The sequence below is a fragment of the Salmo salar genome, chromosome ssa22 (assembly GCF_905237065.1).
Source record: "Salmo salar chromosome ssa22, Ssal_v3.1, whole genome shotgun sequence".
Classification (NCBI taxonomy): domain Eukaryota; kingdom Metazoa; phylum Chordata; class Actinopteri; order Salmoniformes; family Salmonidae; genus Salmo; species Salmo salar.
This window is the reverse complement of record NC_059463.1, coordinates 35386518-35411681: the sequence shown is the minus strand read 5'-3', so window position 1 is coordinate 35411681 and position 25164 is coordinate 35386518. Positions and strand designations below refer to the sequence as shown.

The window sequence follows — 25164 nt, the reverse complement described above, 5'->3', positions numbered from 1 at the left end:
TTTTTTTACTTTTAGAAATGTATTTAAATACTTAAATTCCTGAAGTATTATGATATTGAGCTTTTAGTTCTATTTCATTCTGTGCCTTAGTGGCTGACTCCCTGTCAGGAATTGAGATAGTGACCAAAAGGGTCTCCCAGTTCCTCCAAGGGAAAGTTTTCCTTGTTAATGTGGACCAGGTTTTTCAGTGTCATACTTTGGAATATCATAAAGATGCTTTGAAAGGCTCAGTGAAGAGAATTTCAAAAGAAAAGGCCATCAGCTACCAGGTTACATTGTTAAATGTGAATGATACAAATGCATTTGAAAAGGTACTTGCTTTCAGAATCAGGTTTCATTTTTTCCCAAACCATACTACAATAAATGTAACTGGTTGAACTATGAATTATAATTTTTTTCACACATACTACACTGACACTCCAACACACACATACACACCACAAACTACATATGCTCACACACACAAAACACACATGCGTATTGATGCCACACACTCTTCACACACGGCAGCTACTCTGTTTATTATCTATCCTGATTGCCTAGTCACTTTTACCTACATGTACATGTTACCTTGGTCACCTCAACTACCTCGTACCCCAGCACATTGATTCAGTACCAGTACACCTTGTACTGTATATAGCCTTGTTATTGTTATTTTATTGTGTTTCTATTTCCTTTTTATTTTGTATAATTGTCTTTTTAAATCTGCATTGTTGGGAAAGGGCTCTTAAGAAAGCATTTCATGGTAAAGTCTACACCTGTTGTATTTGGAGCATGTGACAAATACATTTGTTTTGATTTCATGCCTCAATTTATGAAGCTCTGAAATAAGCACTTTATTTGATCTTTTGATTTTGCTCAATATTATTCTCAGAGAAATCAAATATGACTAATGTCAGATTAACAAGGGATCCGACTGAGAGGAGACTGTCCATATTTACCAATGGGCTATATTTGTCTGTCAGCAAATGAGAGACATGGGATGGCACTAAACGTATCTCTGGCGAAGAGCGTTGATGAGGTGAGAGAAGCGCTCTGAGACGATGCACGCACGCGAGGGGCAGGTTAAGTAACGTCACGGTTGTTAATCATGTTTTGGATCGAGAATAAACTGCAACTGATACTGCAAATGTCAATCGCCTCCTGGTAACCAGATAGGACGTCATAAGTAATTTATCTTGATCGATTCATCTTACTTCGCTTTGATTTTTTTTCTCAATTTATGAGCGACTTTGTTGGATCCCACAGATGGCGAGAGGCACCCTCCGCTGGGTTTGATATGGGAAATGGGATTTACGTCAGCGAAGATTCTAATATTTTGTGCATGTATTACATTAGGTAAGACGGGTTCAATTATCGTTCTAGATACATATTTATTTGTAGAATAATAATTTGTCATATTCAATGAATTTATTTTTCGACACCACTGTATTGGCTCTGTTTTTATAATATATTGGATGAAACGTAATATTTTATTAATTAAGGGTGTAGGCTAAATGTAGATGTTGCATGCAGGGTGAGAATAGAGTTGTAGCCTACTATTTGATAGTGCCAAGCCTTTTTCATATTTTAAGTGCTTATCAATAACGCATTGTCACTCAGGTGTGTGCAGTTAGATTTTGGAGTGCTTGAATGATATTTGACCAGAAATAGACTTGCAGTGTTGTGCTGGTTTGGGGTCACAGAGTACTGAGTATGGCTGGAGGGCGGTCCGGAGGGGGACTAGGCCCCATCCTGAAGTTGGAGAATTGTGCATTTTTCAAACACCTGAAACATTTTTTGCCCTGCAATCAAGAGCCATAATCATTATGCTTAATTCTATGTAAAAAAAAAATATATATATATATATATATGTCAATTTCTCTGCATATTTAAGTTTACCTCTTGAGCTGTATCCTCCTGGTGGCTCTTTTTTTAAAGAAACTAAATATGCTTCTCTGGTAAAAATCTGGGTAAATGATTGAAAAGAATGTGAGTCATATTCAGTAATTGCTTGCTTTTCTGAAGTCTACCAACCTTGCCAGCAGGAATGGCAGCTATTTAATTTTGTCCTTATTTTACCAGGTAAGTTGACTGAAAACACATTATCATCTACAGGAACAACCCGCAGAATAGTTACAGGGGAGCGGAATGATCCAATTGGAAGCTGGGGATGATTAGTTGGCCATGATGTTATGAGGGCCAGATTGGGAATTTAGCCAGGACACCAGGGTTAACACCCCTACTCTTACAATAAGTGCCATTGGATCTTTTAGTGACCACAGAGAGTCAAGACACCTGTTTAATGTCCCATCCAAAAAGACAGCACCCTACACAGGGCAATGTCCCCAATCACTACCCGGGGATCTTTTTGTTTAGATCAGAGGAAATAGTGCCCTCTACTGGCCCTCTAACACCACTTCCAGCAGCATCTGGTCTCCCATCCAAGACCAATCCTGCTTAGCTTCAGTGGCAAACCAGCAGTGGGTTGTAGGGTGGTATGCTGCTTGATTGATAGCATGAAATGGCTAGTGGTAGCTAGTTATGAGGTTGGGAGATTGGGAACCTATCTAGGCTAGCTAAAGCTAACGTCATAAAATTGCTAGGTGGCCAGTAGTATTACAGCTAATATATATTTTTAAATATTATTGTTATTATACAGTGCCTTGCAAAAGTATTCATCCCCCTTGGCGTTATTCCTATTTTGTTGGATTACAACCAGTAATTTAAATAGATTTTTATGTGGATTTCATGTAATGGACATACACAAAATAGTCCAAATTGGTTAAGTGAAATTTTAAAAAATGACTTGTTTCAAACAATATATCTATATTTTTTAAACGGAAAAGTGGTGTGTGCATATGTATTCACCCCCTTTGCTATGAAGCCCCTAAATAAGATCTGGTGCAACCAATTACCTTCAGAAGTCACATAATTAGTTAAATAAAGTCCACCTGTGTGCAGTCTAAGTGCCACATGATCTGTCACATGATCTCATTATATATACACCTGTTCTGAAAGGCCCCAGAGTCTGCAACACCACTAAGCAAGCTGCACCGCCAAGCAAGCGGCACCATGAAGACCAAGGAGTTCTCCAAACAAGTCAGGGACAAAGTTGTGGAGAAGTACAGATCAGGGTTGGATTATTTAAAAAAAACATCTGAAACTTTGAACATCCCACGGAGCACCATTAAATCCATTATTAAAAAATTGAAAGAATACGGAACCACAACAAACCTGCCAAGAGAGGACAGCCCACTAAAACTGACGGACCAGGCAATGAGGGCATTAATAGAGAGAGGCAGAGAGGCAACAAAGAGACCAAAGATAAAGCAACAATCGAGTGGTTTAAGGGGAAACATTTAAATGACTTGGAATGGCCTAGTCAAAGCCCAGACCTCAATCCAATTGAGAATCTGTGGTATGACTTAAAGATTGCTGTACACTAGCGGAACCCATCCAACTTGAAGGAGCTGGAGCAGTTTTGCCTTGAAGAATGGCCTAAAATCCCAGTGGCTAGAAGTGCCAAGCTTATAAAGACATACCCCAAGAGACTTGCAGCTGTAATTGCTGCAAAAGGTGGCTCTACAAAGTATTGACGTTGGGGGGGTGAATAGTTATGTACGCTCAAGTTTTCAGTTGTTTTGTCTTATTTCTTGTTTGTTTCAAGATAAAAAATATTTTGCATCTTCATAGTGGTGGTCATGTTGTGTAAATCAAATTATGCAAACCCCAAAAACTCTATATTTTATTTCCAGGGTGTAAGGCAACAAAATAGGAAAAATGCCAACGGGGGTGAATACTTTCGCAAGCTACTGTATTTGGGGAGGGGGCATTGGATTGAATGTGCAGTGGGACTTGGGAATTTAATCGATTTCTTGAAAATGATCCAGGCAAACAACCAAATCTGGGGGCAGTTACTCTATTCTCAGAATCCCATAATATAATCCATGCCCTGATATACTTCAATGTTTTCTATGCTTTAAAATCAATCATTCAAGCTTATGACAGTGGCTGTTACAGTGGCCTTGGACACCTTGACCCTGACCCATGAGCCTAAGTGATCAATAAGGGGGTGGGAGGAGGAGGTAGATGGGAGAGAATTGTGACATGAACCATTCTCACAGGTAGCCTATGCTGATTATATCTATTGACAACGGACATATCTGCTGATGGCATCATCCACCCTTTGAAGCATCTCTAAATCACAGGAGGACAAATATCTCTAATGCAATCTCGTCATTAAAAGTACATTGAGAGGCCATTTTGAAAGACTGGAAGAAAAACGTTAGCCAAACTTCCTGGGAGGGATGCTGAGAGCTGTTATGTCTCTGTTTCCTCCATTTTAACTCCAAGAACAACAAAGAAGGAGGGTGACCTACTTTTGGCATCCTCCCATTTGTTTCAGAAGACACTCTTCGCTTCAAACAGGGAGATGGATAAAGATCTGGATCAGTGGAGGCTGGTGGGAGGAGCTATAGGAGTACGGGCTCAATGTAATGGCTGGAATGGAATTAATGGAACGGTATCAAACAGATCAAACATATGGAAACCACGTTTGACTCTATTCCATTCACTGCATTCTAGCCATTACAATGAGCCCATCATCCTACAGCTCCTCTCACCAGCGTCCACTGATCTAGATAAAGATGATACTAGAGCCTATTGTTATTCTATCATGACATAAAACAATTATATTTGGCCTCTGTAAGTGCAATGCCTGAATTGTACAATAAAACCGATGGTAAAAATGAATAAGCAGGATATATATGAATACAGTATGATTTTTTTCTCAACAGGCAATATAATGGCCTTTCTTTCCTTAATGCATTTGGATGTATTTTTTTCTCTGTGTGTGTTTTGCAGTGTCCCTGGCTGTGGCAAGAGTCTCAGTGGCAGATGTGAAGTGTGAGAATATTTATAGGGACTTCTCTGACTGTGTTCTGGAGCTGGGGGAGAGCATGGATAACTACCAGGAGAATGTGACCAGCGAGATGGGAGTGGAAGCTGTGTGTAGGTGAGAGAGAGAGAGAGAGAGTGTGTGTGTGTGTGTGTGTGTGTGTGTGTGTGTGTGTGTGTGTGTGTGTGTGTGTGTGTGTGTGTGTGTGTGTGTGTGTGTGTGTGTGTGTGTGTGTGTGTGTCATACAGCATCCTCTACATAGCTGCATCTGTGTTTGCAGTGCCCCAGGATCTCATGGGACCTGATTACTCTTACGACTGTAGGCAGAACGTATAAAACAGTGTCTGTCTTTTTTCAAGCAGTCTCCTTCTGCTTGTGCATATAAGATCTAATATCGAAATCCAGTGAGGTGTGTACCTTGCGTAAGAACAGTGGAGAGAAGAGAGAGATGCTGTAACCTCCGAGGAAGATAGCAGAAGTGAATGGTGCTGAAACACTGAGCCACTGTACTGAATAATTTATGACTTTGCTGCAGCAGTAATGAAACTCAGAGGCCATCTTTTATTGTTACCGAGTGCATTCCTATACATAGTAAAATATATTATTGCCTAAAGCTTACACAGGCCTTGCCTTCCCTGGGTGAAACAAGTTCCCTGTGCAGCATCAGCTCTTTTTTCCAATCTAATTTCTGTGGCTAGAAAATAAAGGTGGGTTGATCTTGCAAAATGCTAGAATAAAAACGGTTACAGTTTCACTGGACAGTAGTATAAAACACAATAATAAACCAAAAATACTCCTGTAAAACACACCTTTGGCCATGTGTATTACAGGTGAGCTTTGAAGCCTGGCATGTGAGGCGATTAAAGTGCCAGATAAATCAAACCAATGTCATTCTTCAATCCAATAGATTGAAAACCAATGGCATGTTTTCATGTCAAATATAAAACAGGTGGTGGATTTGTGGAAGACCCTCTTGTAAAGCACTTTGAGACAACTGCTGATGTAAAAAGGGCTTTATAAAATATATTTAACTGATTCATTGATTGATCTTTCACCCCTAGCCACTGGGAGGCGTTCCACACGTGTGCCCTGACGGCACTGTCCGGGTGTCAGGAGGAGGTGGGCTCCATCTGGGAGACCCTAAGAGAAGACTCCAGGAAGATCCGCTTCCAGGGCAGCCTCTTTGACCTGTGCAGCCCTAGCTCGGCCCCAAGCCTGCGCTCGCCTCTACCCGCGCTGTTCCTGGGCTTGCTGATCCTGGGAGGGCCCATCTGGCCCTCCACATAGGTGGGGGATGCCTCTCTCCTCCTCGCTTCCACCCCCATGCTCTCTCACATTCCCGAGGTGGGGTGAGTAGAGAGACGATCAGTGAGTAGAGAGGGGATATGGGTTGAAGATTAGGTTAGCACACAGAGCCATGTCTCTATGGAGACACCATTGATATGTATAGTACTGGGTAATCAGAAGGCTATGATATCACAGAGCCATTTATGTCTATGGAGAGATGAATGGATACCTATGCCTCTGGGTTACCCACCATAGATGTCAATGGCACTAAGTAGCTATAGGGTTATGTTATCAGAGCGTTAGATGTTAATGTCATCAATATCTAGGAGTTTGGATAAACAAACACACCCAAGACCCAAGCAATTGTAATGAAATTACCTACTACAGTATACGCCTATGAAAAAAAGCAATTTTAAAGCAATTGGTCGGTTTTGTTGACAATCAAGTGAATTCTTTATAAACAATGACCTTTTGACCCCTACACACCAGCCCCAAATGGTTGGAGTTGCATGGCTGCTATAATGACACCAAAAGGGTATTTTGTATATGTTTGCTCTGTTAAACCGTTTCTTTGGTCATCCTGTTAGACAGTAGTTGCTGTTAAAGTCAGGTAACGCTCTTAACTGAAAATATTGTAACAAATTGTTGAGGTAGATTATGTTCTTAACTGAAAATATCGTTCCTTGCTTTATTATGCACCTTACAGTAAAATGCCTAAATTATTGTTAGCAATTGTGGATGAAGGACAATAGTCTAGTTAGTTTCTCTTTTGCCAACTAGTTATTGTACCTGAAAATGATCGCTGGTTATGTGAGAATGTTCAGCGTTGTTTTATGAACCTGTGTCTTGTATGGAAGTCCAAGTGTTTGGCTGTTAATTCATTTTATATCATTGACCCCACAACTATATACAATTGTACACAGTTCACTTCCAAGCACATTCACCCTTACACAAAACGCACAGCATACTGAGTAGAAATAAAGACGAGGTAATGCCACAAATATTCACTTCATTATAGAAGCTAAAATATATAGGACTTAAGTCATAGGATTCTTCTATGGCACCACCCTGCATTGTTAGGGCTAATGCCTCAATGCATTACAATATTTCATTTTGTCAACAGCTGTAATATAACATCAAACTGAGTCAATATAAATATAAAATGTAAGTAATTTGTAGTTTTATAGCAACATGTGGTGTGATTGTATGGCTTCTCCGTTACTATTCTCAGACTGAATAGGCAATGAGGGGTGAATCCTGACTTAAGAATTTATGCCTTTCCTACACACTTCTCAGTATATTCAGACTTACCTTATTGAGTCGCGTAACACGCTCTGCAGGTGTGGCTACCTTGCACACTCCGAATAAATGTAAAACCCTCCCAATTGCTGGCCACCATATTTTCTAGTTGAGTTTTCATTCAATGGTGTTTTCAGTACATTTATCTTAAGCCATCCCTTTAAATACAATGTAACTTCATTTTTTAAATTTCACCTTTATTTAACCAGGTAGGCCAGTTGAGAACTAGTTCTCATTTACAACTGCGACCTGGCCAAGATAAAGCAAAGCAGTGCGACAAAAACAACACAGAGTTACACATGGGATAAACAAACGTACAGTCAATAACACAATAGAAAAATCTGTATACAGTGTGTGCAAATGAAGTAAGGAGGTAAGGCAATAAATAGGCCAATAGTGGCAAAGTAATTACAATTTAGCAATTTACACTGGAGTGATATATGTGCAGATGAGGATGTGCCAGTAGAAATACTGGTGTGCAAAAGAGCAGAAAAACAAATATGGGGATGAGGTAGGTAGTTGGTTGGATGGGCTATTTACAGATGGGATGTGTACAGCTGCAGCGATCGGTAAGCTGCTCTGACAGCTGATGCTTAAAGTTAGTGAGGGAGATATAAGTCTCAAACTTCAATGATTTTTGCAATTCGTTCCCATCATTGGCAGCAGAGAACTGGAAGGAAAGGGGATGACCAGTGAAATATACCTGCTGGAGCGCGTGCTACGGGTGGGTATTGCTATGGTGACCAGTGAGCTGAGATAAGGTGGAGCTTTACCTAGCAAAGACTTATAGATGACCTGGAGCCAGTGGGTTTGGCGACGAGTATGTAGAGAACCAGCCAACAAGAGCATACAGGTCGCAGTGGTGGGTAGTATATGGGTCTTTGGTGACGAAACGGATGGCACTGTGATAGACTGCATCCAATTTGCTGAGTAGAGTGTTTAATGGCATTGAAGCTTGTTTGGAGGTTTGTTAACACAGTGTCCAAAGACAAATATAGTTAGAATATAGTCGACAGACTTAATAGAATACATAGAGAGAACGGGGTCAGAATATAGGGATTAATGAAAGAAAGCCATCTATGCATATTCGTCTCTGTTTCAGCACCAACTGGTAGATTTAAAAATACTCTGATCTTGTAAAATATTTAGGCACATTTTTGGGGTAGGAAAGTATATATGAATTAAAAAGAATTACAGTTTGGAGAACCTTTACGCACAAAATATACTGACAAATAAAAAATCTGTGGTTTGAGTCAAACTGAAAGCTGTCATATTCAAGTTCAACCCATAAAATATTGGAAGGTGGAAAAAAGAGTACAATAGAGGTTGAACAATAATCCTATAAATCTACTCTAATTCCCACTAATCATGGAACTGTATGACAACAGTCCAGTCATGTGGTCTTAGTTCCATAATGATTCATATAGGCTACATGTTCCAACTTACTGCACAATGTTAGCCGAATATGATCCACTAATGCTAGCAACCCTCAGGAACAATTTACAAGGACATGACAGAGGAAAGAAAGGTAAACGGAAGGGAATGAAATTATGCAAAAATAAATGTATGTGGGTATTACTGACAGTGGCTCGCGATAGTGGCTAATATTTAACGTGATACAAATTGTAAAATAAAACGGAGAAAAGCCTGGGCATATAATCAAAACATTCTAAAGAGCATACATCAACTTGGCAGGTTCAGCCCTAGAGAAGCCTATAAACTATGGTCTCCAAATTTCATCAACGCAAATTATGAGGGCACACAATTACATTTCTGAATAATGACACAGCAATTTTTGTTTTCTATTTCACTATGTTAAAGGGGCGGCAATACATGTCATGTTGATATGATTTTCAGTTTGCTTCTATATGGCTGGTGTCACATTTGTCTCCAGGGATTATAAGAAAATAATATATAAAACAACTGCCATGTTTATTTACAATCCCCTTCTCCAAACGTAATACTCATTTACCTAGCTCTTATTAATAGCTCTTATCAATATATAAATTACAGTGCATGGAGAATGCTGTTATTTAAATTAGAAAAAAAGAAAGCAGATGCTTTTTCCACTTGGAACTGTCAGGCTAGCTTGACCTTATTCATGGTTTCCTCGCACGTTAAGATGGCGGAATTATGAGGGGAATTAAATCAAGGTGAAAATACGACTTATCCACCACACCTTTATTTATTCAGGCTCCACCTCAAACGAATAGCAGGTGAATATCATGCTATTCTCAAGCTTAAATTCAAGGTCATAATATGCAGAGAAAAGCGCATAAAAAGGGAATTACCTTCCATTTACGCACGCTCAACTTGGGTCGGAATCGGGGCCTTAGTACTGAGATTTTTGTGAAAATCTCTCATTGATAAGAATGCATGATTTACGCCTAAACTAAAGCTACATCCACATCCATGTATCGCAAATTAGGATTTGACCCAGAGAGAGCATGTCAAAATATTCACACTGCTTCAGCCAACATAGGACATTCTTCTTGTTTTCTTTTGTACCCTCCCAACAGTACCTATAGTATGAATGGATCTCTCTCTGCATGGTTGTGTCTAGATATTAGGTTAGATAATCAGTTGAAAATACATTCCCAAGAGACATCCTATTCTCTATCAGCATGTTTGTACTGGTTGTCCTCCACACCTAGTCTGTGCTCCTGATTGTGGTAGCATTCTGTCACCCAATCTGTGTGCCTGGTGGCAAGAGTCCACTTCATTTAAAAAAAAACAGAGTTCTGCTATTCACAAAGCATGAGCAATATGTATGTGAAACACTTGAGGGACCAACTACTTTTCTTTTCTGTGAAATCGGCAGCTAATGAAAGCATGAAAAATATCCCAAATATCATAAACAGTAAGCATATCATTATGTATGATTGATTATTGAAAGAATTACTGCATAGAAAAATAGGCCTACATCAGGAAACACTAAGAATTAAATATGTATGTGGTTTTTCAGAGATACAAACTACAGAGTACATTAAGTATTGTATTGCAAAGTAATGTGTTTCAAATAATAAAGTATCAAAAGTTTGGAAATATGACATATTATGCTGTTTATACCTGCATGACCACAGAGGGATCTGCTAGATCAAGATCATACTTGCTCCTACTCAGTATATGCTCTATCACAGTTATAGAGGATAGATTCTAGGCACGAGACACTTATTGTTGATATGATGTCCCTCCACTGAACCATGCTTTCTTTTTTAGTCATCCTCGTGGCAAGGTGCTAATAATCAGGACTGGATCCAGTATGGAACAGCCCAGCTGGCAGTCAGACGCTTGTTAGTGGGCTACCATCTGTTCTCCCCAACCTGGCCACAGAGAATGCAGAGAGGGAGTGGGGGGAGAGGCAGAGGGTGCAGCAGGGCTCAGGGCCCCCAGGACTCCCCCATGGGAGGCTAACATCCATGTGTGGTGGTGGTGTAAGCCTCTCATTATGTTGCCTCCTCCGTCGCTGACATTTCTACAGTCCAGTTTATCACCCACAATATCCCACATTACAATGCACACGATCACGTCGTCTGTGCCAATGATAATGCACTTAATAAGAAAGTAGGTCTGTATTGCATGTTGCAGTAAGTAACTTCTTCCTGCACTGTCTAGTAACGCTCTGGTGGATAGAAATCTGATGACAAGTAATGAATGACTAAATATTCAGATCTATCTTATTGATGGAAGACAAATAATCTTAACATGGATCCAGTGATGCAATAAGTGGAAACTACAGCATTGCACTTCCTTACAGAGAAACCTTACAAAGTCCAAGAAAATTAGCTGAACCATGACTTTCCTGAGTGCTTATCATCTAGTCTAGTATAATAGATTATTCCCACACCAAGAGCTAATTTTCAACAAATGCATCTACAATACTGCAGGCAATTACGATTTCATTAAACCGCAAGCCCTGAAAAAACAGGACCTGTGGTTTAAAATCAGAGAAAAAACATCCCAGATAATCTCAGAGTATATTTTAAGGTCACATATGAGTGAAATATGTGATGTGAAGAGAAGCACTCTTTGTGGTGACTATAAACCAACAAAAAAGGATTTGGTCTTAAGACACCAAAAGGTCCAACTTATTATCAAGAGTTCAATACCTTGGTTATATAAAAACCACAGCAGCAATGCCAGAGGAAAAAACATTAACAGGTGAGGTGTAGGAAGATCTCACTGCATAGTCCAGATTTCCACCGCAATTCAAGTAACACCTCTGATCTCACACAAAGTTCAGAATGATATAAAAATGTGTAAGGTGCAGACATAGTCTGAAAATCATTTTTACAAATAATAGGCAGAAGGAAAGAGAAAGTGCATTGAAAATCAGAGAACCAAGAGCACTAAGCATGCTTACTAAAATAGGTTTACGTATAATTTGACCATAGATGGCAGTCACTGCACCATCAAGCACACAGTCAGGCACACAGTCAGTGACAGCATCTTGTCAAAACACAGCTGGTGGCTGACAGACCATCCCCAGAGGGGCCATCTGCTCTCCACAGCATCACATCATGTACACACACAACACTATGATCGTGCTAAGCAATGATTATCTTGCTGCTCCTATAGCGTTGTCATGTTAACTTCATAATATTGACGTATGGATGTGCATTGCTGATTCCTTTCACCCCTCAAGCTCACAAACTATAATGAGGAATAAAATACAATTCCATATGTGGTGATCTGTTGTTTACATGTATGACTAGTTATCGTTTTTATTTTTCTCAACTGGAAAGGACATAACCGAAAGCATGTGCATGACAACCATTTTGCCACAATCATGTGATATCATCATTATTTAATCAAATCATGAAACCATTAAGATCTTTGTAAGACAAACTAAACTCTGCTTCGAACTGTCTCAAAGCAAGTGATATCTTAGTGGGTCGAGGAAAAAGTTAGCATTCACTGTTAGACAGGTAGTACATGTTTACAAATAAATACAGCAACCAGACCCATTTCAGTTAATTTCCAAGTCCTTGAATCTATTGAGAGGTGTGCAATGTTCCAACTTGGAGCATCTCTGTCTCTAGATCCAACTATTGCGTTATTGCAGCTCGCATCCCAGTCCCACCAAGTCTTTGGGCACAAATGTCATACCCTACATCATACTGGGCAGAATACTGTCAGTGAACAGTTCACAGGGAGTGAGCCAGAGTCACAGAGTGGGGTGAGATCAGGTGGAGGTCAGCGGTCAAAGGTTAGACTTAGGTCCACTGTTGACTGGGATGGCCCTGAGCTCAGTCCGCATGCATAGGTACTCTCCAATCACGGCCATCAGAGCCATGCAGGCCACGTTGACCAGCCACCAGGACAGGGCCGCCGGGAGGTGGGCGTTGTAGATCCAACAGCCTATCATGTGGAAGAAGTGCACGGTGATAGTGAAGTCCAGACACTGCTTCCCTCGGCGGATAAAGAACAACAGGCCCAGGGCACTGACGAAACAGCGAGACAGATGCACGATGAAGGACAACATGCCACAAAACAGGTTGGTCATTCAACTGAAGTGTGTGTGTAAATGTTATGATAGTTAGTAGTTAGGCTAAGTTCACCAAACGTTAAGATTGTCATCTACTATAAAGCATCATGGATTATTGACCTCATAACAAACCAGCCTTTCATCAATGGTATATGACTAGAGACTTCTTCATACCAAAGTGTTGAGGGAACATGCAGCACTCGAAGTCGGCCCATTAACTTACCAGGTAAGCGAGTTCAAGATGAACGCAATCATTGAGAGTCTGCCCTGCATTGTTGCAAATCCAAGAACCTGCAAGCATTGAGCCATATTGTGAATCTGTCCACGGTCAACTCAACAGACAAAAATTAGGAAAATGTAGGAAACATTTCACAAAACTCACCTCATAACTGAAGATCTGGTCCAGTGATCTGTTGGTTTGTACAAGACTGTCCACAACAGCCAGCCACAGACCCAGGAAGCTGTAGTAGATGCATTGCATCAACACAATCTGGGACAAAATGAGGACCGGGTCCCAGATGTAGCTGCGGAAATGACTGCCCATTCCAACGCTTTAGGAGGGAACACAGGGACCGCCGAACAGCTGAAAAGTAGGGAGTGTCAGTGAATCAAAACCCGAAATGAAATTGTAGACATTTCAAAGGTCCATTATAGTTGAGTCAGTACATGATAACCTAACAACCTAACGTTAGCTATAAACTGTTCTGTTACAAGCATTATTCAAGATAGTTAGCTGGCTAGATATCTAACAACGTTGCTAGGCCTACTTGTTACAGTAGTTATCTAGCTATGTGACATAGCTAATTTAGAAAATTTGCTAACGTTAGAATCAAACTCGTGTTTTACATGTCCTCTATTGAAAAAATCTAGCTACCTGAAATCTTTGATAGCTGGCCGACATTAGCTGATTGGCTAATTGGATTAGCTCGGTAGCTAGCGAGCTATGTCAACAACTGCTTGGTGACATAGCTAACTAGTGGGTAACGTTAGCTAGCTATTAACTTAGCAGCAGTGATTGTTATTGAGTTTACAAACTGTAGCCTACTTTTGCTGATATTCAATATCGAGTCGGGGTGTTTGGTAGTGAGATATCCAAAAGTACAACACATTAAATATGATAAATCTACCAGATAACGTGGAGCTGATGACGAACAGCAGAAACGTGAAAACAAAGCCACTAAATTTGACCCGGAAGTGATTAACCTGTAATACATACATTTCAAAATAAAAGTATGTTGTATCTGGAATGGGAAGGGAAATCCGGCTTTTTGAAAAATGAATCAACATCTTTAATAAAAATCTTATTTCACTGATTTTGGGTGCCGAAATTAATACGTCTGGTGTTACGATTTTGTTTTAAGGACTTTACAAGTTGCAGTATTGTATTTCATTCTTCTGATACTTTTGTTTTGACAGAAATTCCTTGAGCTCACGTTTCTTTCCACATTATCTCCCACTTCTTCACTGAATGGGCCTTGCAAGTTTGCCTGGCCAGGTGGACGCCCAAGAAAAAGTTGCAAGCAGTCAACACTTTGCCAACAGCCGTGCATATGAAAAATAGGAGGTAGGTATCAAATACAATGCCATATAAACGTTCTTAAACAATTACCAGTTCCTAAATGCTTTGCTCACTTCTCTCTCAGGCAGTGGGCAATCCCATGGTAAAGAATTTACCGGAGACTCAGATGTTTCATTTTAAAATGTATACCATACAAAAACCATTGATGTCAAAGTTTAACAAACCATACAACTCTGTGCATAAGGACCACTTTTTAACAATTTCCACTGAAAATTGTACAAAAACACATTTCCAGGAATAACTGCAGATAAAATGTTTATCAAACTTTGCATCTGCAGTTTTTCCAGTAAATGTTTTTGTTTATTTACTGTGTAAATTGTTCAAAGTAGTCACTGTGCATAGAGTTGTATGGTTTGTTAAACTTTTAAATCAATGTTTTTTGTTTGGCATACATTTTAAAGTGACAAATCAGAGTCTCAGCGTAATCCCATTGCAAAATTAGAAGGTGGTAAGAATGACCGCTGTTACCTATCCTATTCATCACTGCATTATAGGCTATTCCAGGGGTCTACAACCTTTTCTAGCATGAGAGCTACTTTTTTTTTAAATGTACATAGCGAGCGAACTACTCATTTTTTTCTACCTTTCAAATAGGCACATTCTTCTCTTCTCTCATTTACATTACATTTACGTCATTTAGCAGACGCTCTTATCCAGAGCGACTTACAAATTGGGGTGTTTGGTAGTGCAACCCTCTCCTCTGCAACCCTTCTCTGGGTCCTTAGTGTTCAAGATAAACTAGAGCACTATGTTTTCTGTCAATGTACCTGGTAAAATAAAGGGGGGCCAATAAAAATAAAACATAAATTCAAAATTCTTCAGTTTGATATTTTCCCAAACTATGTTTTCTCAGTAAAAAAAATCCTGGTTTTAGATTTTCTTTGTTTTTCACTGTCAATATGACATTTGTTCATAGATAAACAACGGAATTGGATGTTCTGGGTCCTTGTCAATGCTTAAATCACATCAGGAGGACCATTTTTTAGGTCTGGAAGAAAACGAACACATTTGGATTTGTTAGTGTAATTCCCCTTTAAATCTGGTAAGATGCCGGCAAAGTCGGCTGAATTCCGGTAGACGGAAACGGCCCGATGTACTTGGGCAGACTCTGGGCAGTCATTCATTTTGATTCCGGGCCGAGTCCGACACCGGGTCGATTCAGTCAGACTGCCGGTCTCTGTACTGCTGCTGCTCATTTCATGGCAAAGTTAGCAAATAATAGATACAGATGATATACTTACTCAATATATACTTCTGCCAGGCACTAGCGGTTCGGGGGGGGGGCAGTGCCCCTGTGACAACAATTTTGGACCCCCTTGTGGCCCCCCTAAATGTGGAGAATGAAATCATTTTTACATAACACATTTTTGCTATCGTTCTTTTTTTACATCCGTTTTTAGACAGTGGCAACTCGGAACACTAATTTAACCCACACGTTTTCTAGAGGGACGGCTTTAGGCGGAACACAACAGTATCGTACCACATGCATCTGCATTATGAACATGGTATTTTGCCTGCTAATGCAGTGAAGAAAACGATATGACAACAATAACGTCTAATGTAAGTGGCCCCTCTAACAGTACAACTGGCCCCAGCTTGGCCCCCCCAGTTGAAATGGTCTAGAACCGCCACTGCTGCCAGGTAAGCCTACTTTGCAGTTAACATTTTAATTGAGAAAGTTTTGGGTAAAAAATGTCTGTCAACCCACAAGACAGTTATCACGTCAACTGGCTACACAGGGAGTGATAGACAAACTCGCGCACCACACAGACAGGGTCAATATTGTTGGAAATGAATTGGTAGACAGTCGCAGACAGTTTGAACCTCTCATAAGGCAAATAACTGTACCCAGCTAGCAATGAGGAATCGGTCCAGAAGCGGCCCTCCGGAACTGACTGAATCGACCCGGTGTCGGACTCGGCCCGGAATCAAAATGAATGAGTCTGAGTCTGCCCAAGTACAACGGGCCGTTTCCGTCTACCGGAATTCAGCCGACTTTGCCGGCATCTTACCAGAATCCCCCACAGAAGCGTCCCGATGCACATGTAAATGAATTAATACAAAATTACCCGATTTAGTCATTTTAAAAATTACTATTATACATTTTATACATACAAATTATACCCATCAACATGTTTTGTGTCCCCTAAATCGGACGACGCTGGGCCAATTGTGCGTCGCCTGGTGCCAGCGCCTGGCCCGCCACAGCGCGATGGAACTAGGACATTCCGGCCGGCCAAACCCTCCCCTAAATCTGACAAGGATGGGCCAATAGTGCGTCGCCTCATGGGTCTCCCGGTCGCGGCCGGCACGTGTCTCGTACCAGCATCTGTAGCAACGCAGTTTGCACTGCGATGCAGTGTCTTAGACCGCTGTGCCATTCGGGAGGCTCCATCCACAAAGTTTTTAATGCTTATCAAGTCTCTTGCACAAAGTATCAAAATACTAAAATACTACTTAAACAGGACTCTTAAATAATGTTTTTTTTTTATCACAAATGTTAATTATATAAAGCAGCCCGTGCAATCATCTGCCAGACAGTAACCCCAATCGGCCCGAGCCACAAGTAATACATTTGGGCCAGACAACTCTCACAGGGATCGGCCCGAGCACCAAGTAATACATTTGGGCCAGAAAACTCACCGGAATCGTCCCGAACTCAATCCCCGCATCATAGCCATAAGTAATACTGCCGGCCCAGACTCTCAGCCGGAATCGGCCCAGATCCACTGTGCTCGCGGGGTACTGTAGTAGTTGTGAACTCCTGAAACAGTGACTACATTGGTATAGGAAGTTGGCACGTTACACAAAATAGAGATTGAAGGTCAGTGTCTGGCAGGGGGGGGAACTATCTCGAACTTGAGAAATCTTGTCAGTAATGGACTGAAGAATAGACTGACCTCACATTACTTCAATACTAGGCTACTACGGTAAGGTGACCAGATCGATTTTGGAAATGAAAATAGAGGGTTTATTTTTCAGAGTGGGTGGTGTAGCTTCGCAATAAAGAAAAATACATTGACTTTATTTAACTATCAATTTTCGCTTTTCAAACAGGGTACTTTTAGTTGTGGTGGTCACACTGTATCACTGATCCAACGTTCTCATAGAAGGTCTGCGGGAGCAAACGAGTTTGGTACAGGGATATACATCATTTTTACATGCTAATATGATTAGATACAGCATTTGATTATTGACATTTCAACCTCAATTTAACTTTACAGTTGCTTTTTTCTGTTTGAGGGCTAATCAGAGACATTTCCAGCGACAGCTCCAGCCGAGGACAGGCCACCAAATTTGGGGAATGTTCCTGGGGACGCCTATACTCGGGGTAATGCTGTGTTCATAACCAGGTGGGAAGGTGGTACTTATCAGTTGTGAAGTCCTAAATGCCAGTTGGATGCATTCACCTGCTTTGGACTCATTGAGAAATGCAGATTGGCTAATGGAAAACAAGCTGTTTCAACCATAAACTAAAAGTACAGCTATCATGCTTGTTAACAAATTATAGTGTTCAAAAATCATATTAATAGATTGCTTTTTATAAATAATGTTTTGTTGTTGCATTTAACTGCCTAAAATCCTGTTATCGAGGTCATTTTTTAGTAGGTGATGTCAAAGATCAGCATGTGGGAGAAGTCGGAGCTCAGGGATGATAGACAAGTTTCACACTTGTAATTATCAGTTGGAGGGGCGTTCAAGTGGATTTATTCCCATCATATGTGGTATCTACCAGCTTCCTAACTGGTTATGAACACAGCATTAGACAACAAAAACACTTAACAATATTTCATTTTCTCATATATATGTTTGACCGTTGCACAATGTTATTCTCTACACAGGGAGTACTGAAAGAACAGCATGCTAAGAGCACACATGTGTGTCGGCGCTATGTAATCTCTCAGAGACGTTTGTGCTTTGATGGGTCAACATCCGCAGGAAGATAGCATGTTTGCAAAGTGCAATGGGTAAGGAATGGATTGATTAAAATACGTCATATCCCTCTGGAAGCACATTACATTGACCAAACTTTTGTCCTTGTCAATACAGATGATTTTGTTCTATGTGACTATCCAATCTTTTATATATATATATATATATATATATATATATATTAATGTTTTTATATTTTTCTATATTCATAAATGTATTAAAGACAGTTATTATTGAAAGAAAAATACTACTCATAGCGGAGCAAGGGTTAAAGCTTTATGACACCAACTTTTGCTTTGTAGCACCTACAGATTACGTCTTAAAGGAGGCCTGGGTAAGGCCAAAATGTCCCAAATATTCCGATTTCAATTAATTATTTCTCAATTATGCTTTATTGAAGAGGCAATCTGCAGTTGCTATATACATTTTTTTTAACTTAAATTAATGATATGAACCCATTGATTCTTGAAGAATATACCTTACAAATGCCGCATGAGCTTAGATCAGCTGTCATACCCCATCAGAACCAAAAATATAAGCGTGTTTTACTCCAATGTTTGTAAACTAAGTAAATGTAAACAAACACTATATAGCCTCAACATGTTTATAGCTATAATTCTGATATCATGGATGGTGGTTACATTTCTCTCACCAAAACAGCGGAGAGGCCGCTTTGTTACTGTTTGCCGCATTAAGATACAAATGTCAAATATATGTCAACAATCCTTCCTCCAAAGGACCCTTGGTCTTGTTTTGTGAGGAATCACCCTATTTCCTTATTTTGAAAGTAGTCTATGGGCCAGGAGTTATCGCGATACAATCTTGGGGTTTGAATACATAGCCCATGATAGTGACAATTTCATCCGTGTATTTTCCCACAGGCTGCGGAAGAGAAACGTTGAGACTCCGTACTCAGTACAGTTGTCCTTATTAGAGGGTTACATTCCAGTTCTACCCAGTGAGGGTTCCAACAAGGAGCAGCGGCACAGAGGGGAACAGGAGCTGGTCCACTCAACACTATCAATGTGGGAGATGCCTACTTTCAGGTAATAAGGTGGTAGTGCATAGCCTATAGAAATGTAGGACAACATGGGCTTATAGGATCACATTTCATTCCTCTAACTGTGCAACAGGTGATCCTATTACTCTCAAACTCTGAATGCCAGGGCTCTCATGAAGAGTTTGATTGGATTTGCATTGATGTTAGTGTGATTAGAGGGAACAATAGAGCCCTGAGTGCCGGCGATTAGCGACTTGCAGTTAGTAAGTTTGTTGGGCTACTAATGACCATCAGCGGCATCAGAGTGTGGTGTTGGAGAAGCCTAGTTACCGTGACTTAATGGTCACATGGAATTTGACTGCGGTCAGGACTCGTGACTACCGGTGTGGCGGTAATATGGTCACCGTAACGGCCCTAGGTAGTGCTAGGTTTCAAAGTAGCTAGGTGATGCTTCCCTGTATGACATAACATTCTGGCACCTCTGCAAAACTCTCTTTCCTCCTTGTTTTCTCAATGGGCGTTGAAAGACTGCATTCCAGTTTCTCCAGGACCACCCCCAGGTGTGTGGGGACAGGCTGGGGGTCATTGGCCTCTCGTTCGGAGCCTACCTGGCTCTGCGAATCGCCACTCAGATTGGTGTCAATATAAGTCTGGCCATACAACCCCCTGAAGCGGTCATCTGTCATCAAACAACTATTAGCCTTCCAAATATGAAATCATGTTTATACCTTTTGTGATGTGTTCGGGAGTTATGTCCGATGTAGTCTAAGGTGGAATGACCAGAATTTGGGTAAAAGAGAAAGTTGAGAACAAAGGCTATATACAAATATGAAAGGCATATGTCATGAGTATGATGAGTTACAGTGAGCTCCAAAAGTATTGGGACAGTGACAAGTTTTTTGTTGTTGTTTGTTTTGGCTCTGTATTCCAGTACTTTGGATTTAAACAGATACAATGACTGAGGTTAGAGTGCAGACTGTCAGCTTTCATTTGAGGGTATTTTCATCCATATTGGGTAAACCTTTTAGAAATTCTAGCACATTTTGTTCATAGTCCCTCCATTTTAGGGGACCAAAAATATTGGGAAAAATTCACTTATGCGTATCAAAAGTTTAGTACTTGGTCCCATATTCCTAGTACGCAATGATTACATCAAGCTTGTGACTTTACAAACTTGTTGGATGCATTTTGTTTGTTTTGGTTGTGTTTGAGATTATTTTGTGCCCAATAGAAATTAATAGTAAATGATGTATTGTGTCATTTTGATGTCACTTTTAATGTAAATAATTGTTAAGAGTGTTGGGACAGTAAGCGAAAGGTGGCTGTTTTGAATCCCCGAGCCGACTAAGTAAAAAAATCTGTCTGTGCCCTTGAGTAAGGCACTTTACCCGAATTGCTCCTGTAAATCGCTCTGAATAAGAGGGTCTGCTAAATGACTAAATTCAAAGTGTTGGAGTACCGAGCCAAAACAACAAACAATGTGTCACTGAGCTCACTGTATCTGCATGTAGGACTGCATCTGTATAGAAATTCCTGGGATTCCCATTCACTCAGTTTCTTTCTCAGCTCAGTTGTGTGATCGGAGTCAATGGTCCAATAGGAAGTATCAACAAAATATCGGACAGCGACGGCAAGACCGAAAGCTTTGACGGGTTAGTTACCATGGAAACAAGCTTTTGAAGAACTGTTCTTAACATTATAGCAATAATGAAATATAGTTAACCTATTCAAGTATTGTGATGTTTAAAAATGATGGAATGCCTGAAAGATGACTTTACAGGGACTAAATTAGATCATTCTCATTATATTGTGGTATTGTCAAGAGGGGTGCAACTCTTTTCTTATCCCACCCATTGTTATGTTATAGGGATCAGAAGCACTGGAGTTACGATGAACAGGGCTACATCAGCTTCAGAGAAGTGTCCACACCCTACAACATTCCACCTGAGGAAAAAAAGCAAAGGTACGACCCTTAAGTGTTGATGGGGTCAAGAACCCCCTCCAGCCAGCTGCACAGAAAACGTTATAATACTACTCTGTTATCATATCCTATCATTTTATTTCTAGTATAGTAATACCTGTGCAGCTAGTGTGGTATTGGTGGAAATTAATGTAGAATTTGTTTCCTAGGGTTACATCAACAATGATATCCTCTGTTCATACGGGTTGAAAACCTGTGTTGCCCCCTATTGTACATTGTGGGTGAAGATGACTGGAGCTGTGCAGCTATTGAGAACGCAGATGAGGTAAGCCTACTTCAAGGTATGTCCTTACCATTAAACCTACCATATGGCATACTATGGTAGTATATAGTTATAGCTGCTGATAGTAATAACTTTTCCAATATCCTGACGAGTCAAATGTGGTGATCATTTGAATGAACATACTGTATATCTCCTTGGTTTTCAGATTGAGAAGAAGCTTAAAGATGCTGGTAGATCCCACCTGTTATACCTGGGTGCTGGTCACCTGATTGAGCTGCCCTACACCCTCAACGCCCGAGCCTCGATGTGGACCACCCGACCAAAGAAACGTGGGTCCTCCTTTCCTCCCATACACACTTTCACCTTTAGTTTGTCATGCTCTTATGACCTTGTTTTCAGTGGTACTTTTTGTAAATAGTCTTGATTGTATACTAAATGATAATCATACTTTGAATTTGTCTTGAAGTAAATTTCTCAGTCCTTTAATCTTCATCTGTATCTCCAGTTAGATTGTTAAGAGTTTCCAAAAAGGGTAATAGAAAGAAGGGTAATAGACATTTTAATGAACGTATATCAATGAGAGGACGACAATGTGATTCATTTTTCCAGGTTATTTCCCATGCTGTCCTGTTATGTATTTTTTCTCCTATAGTGATCACTCTCTGGGGAGGGCACCTGGCACCCCACGCTGCCGCCCAAGAAGATGCCTGGAAGAGGACCCTGGAATTTATGGAACGCCATCTAAGAGGGTGAAGGGAGAGGAATAGTAATAACTTTGTGATAGAATGGTACATTTCATGCCTCTCCACAATGCAAGACCCAAAACTCAAAATCAACTGGACTGTGTTCTCATGAATGTACTGTAATTTCACTGTTTTCACAACACGTATTGTTGTCATTGATTTGTAAAATGTTTATATATACACACAACTATTATCCCATAATAAATTCAATGGCATGTAAACAAAGTAGCTTCATCATCATTTCATCTTTGTGAGAGGGTTACACTGTATGTGTGTTTTGCTGAAACACAGTCATGCCTTTACATTGTGCCACTAATGGTTGTGATCTGGGCTGAAGAGGTCGTGGCATGCTGATGTCACCATGGCGATCAACACGATGAACTCTTGGAAGTCAATCTCCAGGTCTCTGTTCTGGTCCAGGTCTGCAAACATCTCAGTCAGAGTCTGATTCTCTTGTATTTTCTTAAATGTAACAAGAAGAGTCAACAGGAAAAATTAATCTGTGTCAGGTTATTTTAGTTAAAAATGTCCTGTATAGGCCCGTACAAGTTTCTAAGTAATGACCTGCAGGCTTTTAGTAAAGTGTACTAATCTAATAATCATAGAATAGTCATCTAAATCATTACAGCTGTTCAATGTAATTATTGTATACTTTTTTTATTCATACACAAGGCTAAAAAACGATTCCTCTTTTTCGAATTGGATGAGCCCGTAGGGCTCTGGTCAAAAGTAGTGCACTATATAGGGAATAGGGTGCCATTTGGGATACAATGGAGAGTGACTCACGATGATGAAGTGACTCATCTCATTATTGATAAGATCTTTGAGCTCTGCCTTCTTCAGCTTGCACTTGTGGCCAGAGTATTTATGGAACACATGGATGATGGCGATCATGGAACTCTCTAGTTCTGACATGCTCTGCTCAGTTCTCTTTCAGGAACACAGTACCATAGAATTACATATAGAACACACTATGCACAAAACACAGATACAGCAAGCACACATCACCTATCAAAACTATATTTCTATATTATTCGAGTAAATTGTAATTAAATACAAAAGTATTTGAATGACCACTGTTTTTAACTTGTTTCATAGAGACTCATAAGATTAGGAATATAGCTGGTTTTATAAGGCATATTTAGAATTGTATAGCATCTTACCTGGTTAAATAAAATAAAAACATTTGCCTATGATTTCATTTTATGTTGGTCTCATATTGCTCCTTAGCTAAACTCAATGTTCAAATAAATGTACATTGTGTTCGCCTTATCGTCTTATAAATGGACATAAATGAAAGCTCATTCAGATCATCTGACCATAGAGTGAAATACGAAAGGACATGGACAACTACAGAATGACACTCGGCGTGGGACAATACAACATCAAAATGACATGGACAACTACAGAATGACACTAGGCGTGGGACAATACATCAAAATGACATGGACAACTACAGAATGACACTAGGCGTGGGACAATACATCAAAATGACATGGACAACTACAGAATGACACTAGGCGTGGGACAATACAACATCAAAATGACATGGACAACTACAGAATGACACTAGGCGTGGGACAATACAACATCAAAATGACATGGACAACTACAGAATGACACTAGGCGTGGGACAATACAACATCAAAATGACATGGACAACTACAGAATGACACTAGGCGTGGGACAATACAACATCAAAATGACATGGACAACTACAGAATGACACTAGGCGTGGGACAATACAACATCAAAATGACATGGACAACTACAGAATGACACTAGGCGTGGGACAATACAACATCAAAATGACATGGACAACTACAGAATGACACTAGGCGTGGGACAATACAACACCAAAATGATTTTCCTCAATTATCTAAACAAACAATTCCATGCAAATGCAATCATTACTGCTAAATTATTTGCTTTATTATATTACCTGCATTTGAAGACAGAAACCCACCCTTTTTTCGCTGTATTGTGAGACTTGGCAAACTTGCAAACTGATGCTCTAAGACTGAGACACTCCTTGTCAGTGTCCCAAAAGACACCCTATACCCTTTATAGAGCACTTCTTTTGACCAGGACCCACTGTATAGGGCTCTGATCAAAGGTAGTGCACTACATAGGGAACAGGGTGTCATTTGGGACATAACCCTTGTCCAGTGGTTGTGTGTTTTGCTGCCTCTTACCTCAGTGCTGTGAATAGCTAAACTGTATTGATCAACCACATGAAAGCTCCTGGCAGTCAGCGGCTCTGTCACAAACAGCACCCTATTCTCTTTATAGTGCACTACTTTTTATGGGCTCTGGTCGTATGGGCCCTGGTCAAAAGTAGTGCACTATAAAGGGAATAGGGTGCCATTTGGGACTTAACAGTCTCCATGCAGGCCTACTACAGTAATGCTTGATGTATGCAGCATGATAATGGACGCTTCTGGTGGTAATAGAGGGGCAATTTAGGGCGCCACTAGAACCATTTCCTCTTCAATTTTGTAATTTATTAGGATTATTTTATGGTTGTGTTCATATCAAATGACAATGCATATACAGTTGAAGTCGGAAGTTTACATACACTTAGATTGGAGTCATTAAAACTCGTTTTTCAACCACTCCACAAATTTCTTGTTAACAAACTATAGTTTTGCCAAGTCGGTTAGGACATCTACTTTGTGAATGACACAAGTAATTTTTCCAACAATTGTTTACAGACAGATTATTTGACTTATAATTCTCTGTATCACAATTC

General features: G+C 40.2%; 3 protein-coding genes and 1 long non-coding RNA gene across 15 annotated transcripts; 2 read left to right on the top strand and 2 right to left on the bottom strand.

Annotated features, from left to right (window-relative positions):
* Window positions 1-647: 647 nt before the first annotated feature.
* Window positions 648-7837, top strand: LOC106583334 (neuritin-like). Its single transcript, XM_014167412.2, has 3 exons — window positions 648-1338; window positions 4846-4996; window positions 5941-7837. The coding sequence occupies exons 1-3, from the start codon at window positions 1287-1289 to the stop codon at window positions 6164-6166; spliced, it is 429 nt and encodes a 142-aa protein (XP_014022887.1). The 5' UTR covers window positions 648-1286; the 3' UTR covers window positions 6167-7837.
* Window positions 7838-12158: 4321 nt separating this feature from the next.
* Window positions 12159-14155, bottom strand: sys1 (SYS1 homolog). Of its 4 annotated transcripts, none has more exons than XM_014167351.2 (4): window positions 13999-14155; window positions 13336-13536; window positions 13177-13244; window positions 12159-12909 (listed from the first exon to the last, which is right to left on the bottom strand). In XM_014167351.2, the coding sequence occupies exons 2-4, from the start codon at window positions 13495-13497 to the stop codon at window positions 12669-12671; spliced, it is 471 nt and encodes a 156-aa protein (XP_014022826.1). In that variant the 5' UTR covers window positions 13498-13536; window positions 13999-14155; the 3' UTR covers window positions 12159-12668.
* A 1850-nt stretch (window positions 14156-16005) lies between these two features.
* On the top strand, window positions 16006-22653 carry LOC106583337 (uncharacterized). 9 transcript variants are annotated; one of them, XR_001323481.2, is made up of 9 exons: window positions 16013-16577; window positions 17776-17863; window positions 18375-18500; window positions 19347-19511; window positions 21032-21117; window positions 21333-21428; window positions 21596-21711; window positions 21875-21998; window positions 22322-22650. It is a non-coding gene; the product is annotated as an uncharacterized lncRNA (long non-coding RNA). The 9 variants fall into 9 exon arrangements; XR_001323476.2 differs by having other exon boundaries at window positions 16006-16577; window positions 17776-18500; window positions 22322-22653; XR_001323479.2 differs by having other exon boundaries at window positions 16015-17863; window positions 22322-22649.
* Window positions 22212-25027, bottom strand: LOC106583336 (protein S100-B-like). The gene is made up of 4 exons (XM_014167417.2): window positions 24355-25027; window positions 23199-23342; window positions 22716-22874; window positions 22212-22410 (listed from the first exon to the last, which is right to left on the bottom strand). Exons 1-3 carry the CDS (start codon window positions 24358-24360, stop codon window positions 22725-22727), a joined length of 300 nt encoding a protein of 99 aa, XP_014022892.1. The 5' UTR covers window positions 24361-25027; the 3' UTR covers window positions 22212-22410; window positions 22716-22724.
* Between the last annotated feature and the right edge of the window lie 137 nt (window positions 25028-25164).

Excerpts from the sequence above, each read along its gene's own strand:
- LOC106583334 (XM_014167412.2), top strand. The coding sequence starts at position 1,287 with ATGGGATTTACGTCAGCGAAGATTCTAATATTTTGTGCATGTATTACA. Across the intron at positions 1,339-4,845 it reads TTGTGCATGTATTACATTAG|TGTCCCTGGCTGTGGCAAGA; the intron begins GTAAGACGGGTT and ends TGTGTTTTGCAG. Across the intron at positions 4,997-5,940 it reads GGAGTGGAAGCTGTGTGTAG|CCACTGGGAGGCGTTCCACA; the intron begins GTGAGAGAGAGA and ends TTTCACCCCTAG.
- sys1 (XM_014167351.2), bottom strand. The coding sequence starts at position 13,497 with ATGGGCAGTCATTTCCGCAGCTACATCTGGGACCCGGTCCTCATTTTG. Across the intron at positions 13,245-13,335 it reads ACCAGATCTTCAGTTATGAG|GTTCTTGGATTTGCAACAAT; the intron begins GTGAGTTTTGTG and ends CAATGCTTGCAG. Across the intron at positions 12,910-13,176 it reads ATCTTGAACTCGCTTACCTG|TGCCCTGGGCCTGTTGTTCT; the intron begins GTAAGTTAATGG and ends CTGTTTCGTCAG.
- LOC106583336 (XM_014167417.2), bottom strand. Across the intron at positions 22,875-23,198 it reads AGATGAGTCACTTCATCATC|AAAATACAAGAGAATCAGAC; the intron begins GTGAGTCACTCT and ends GTTACATTTAAG.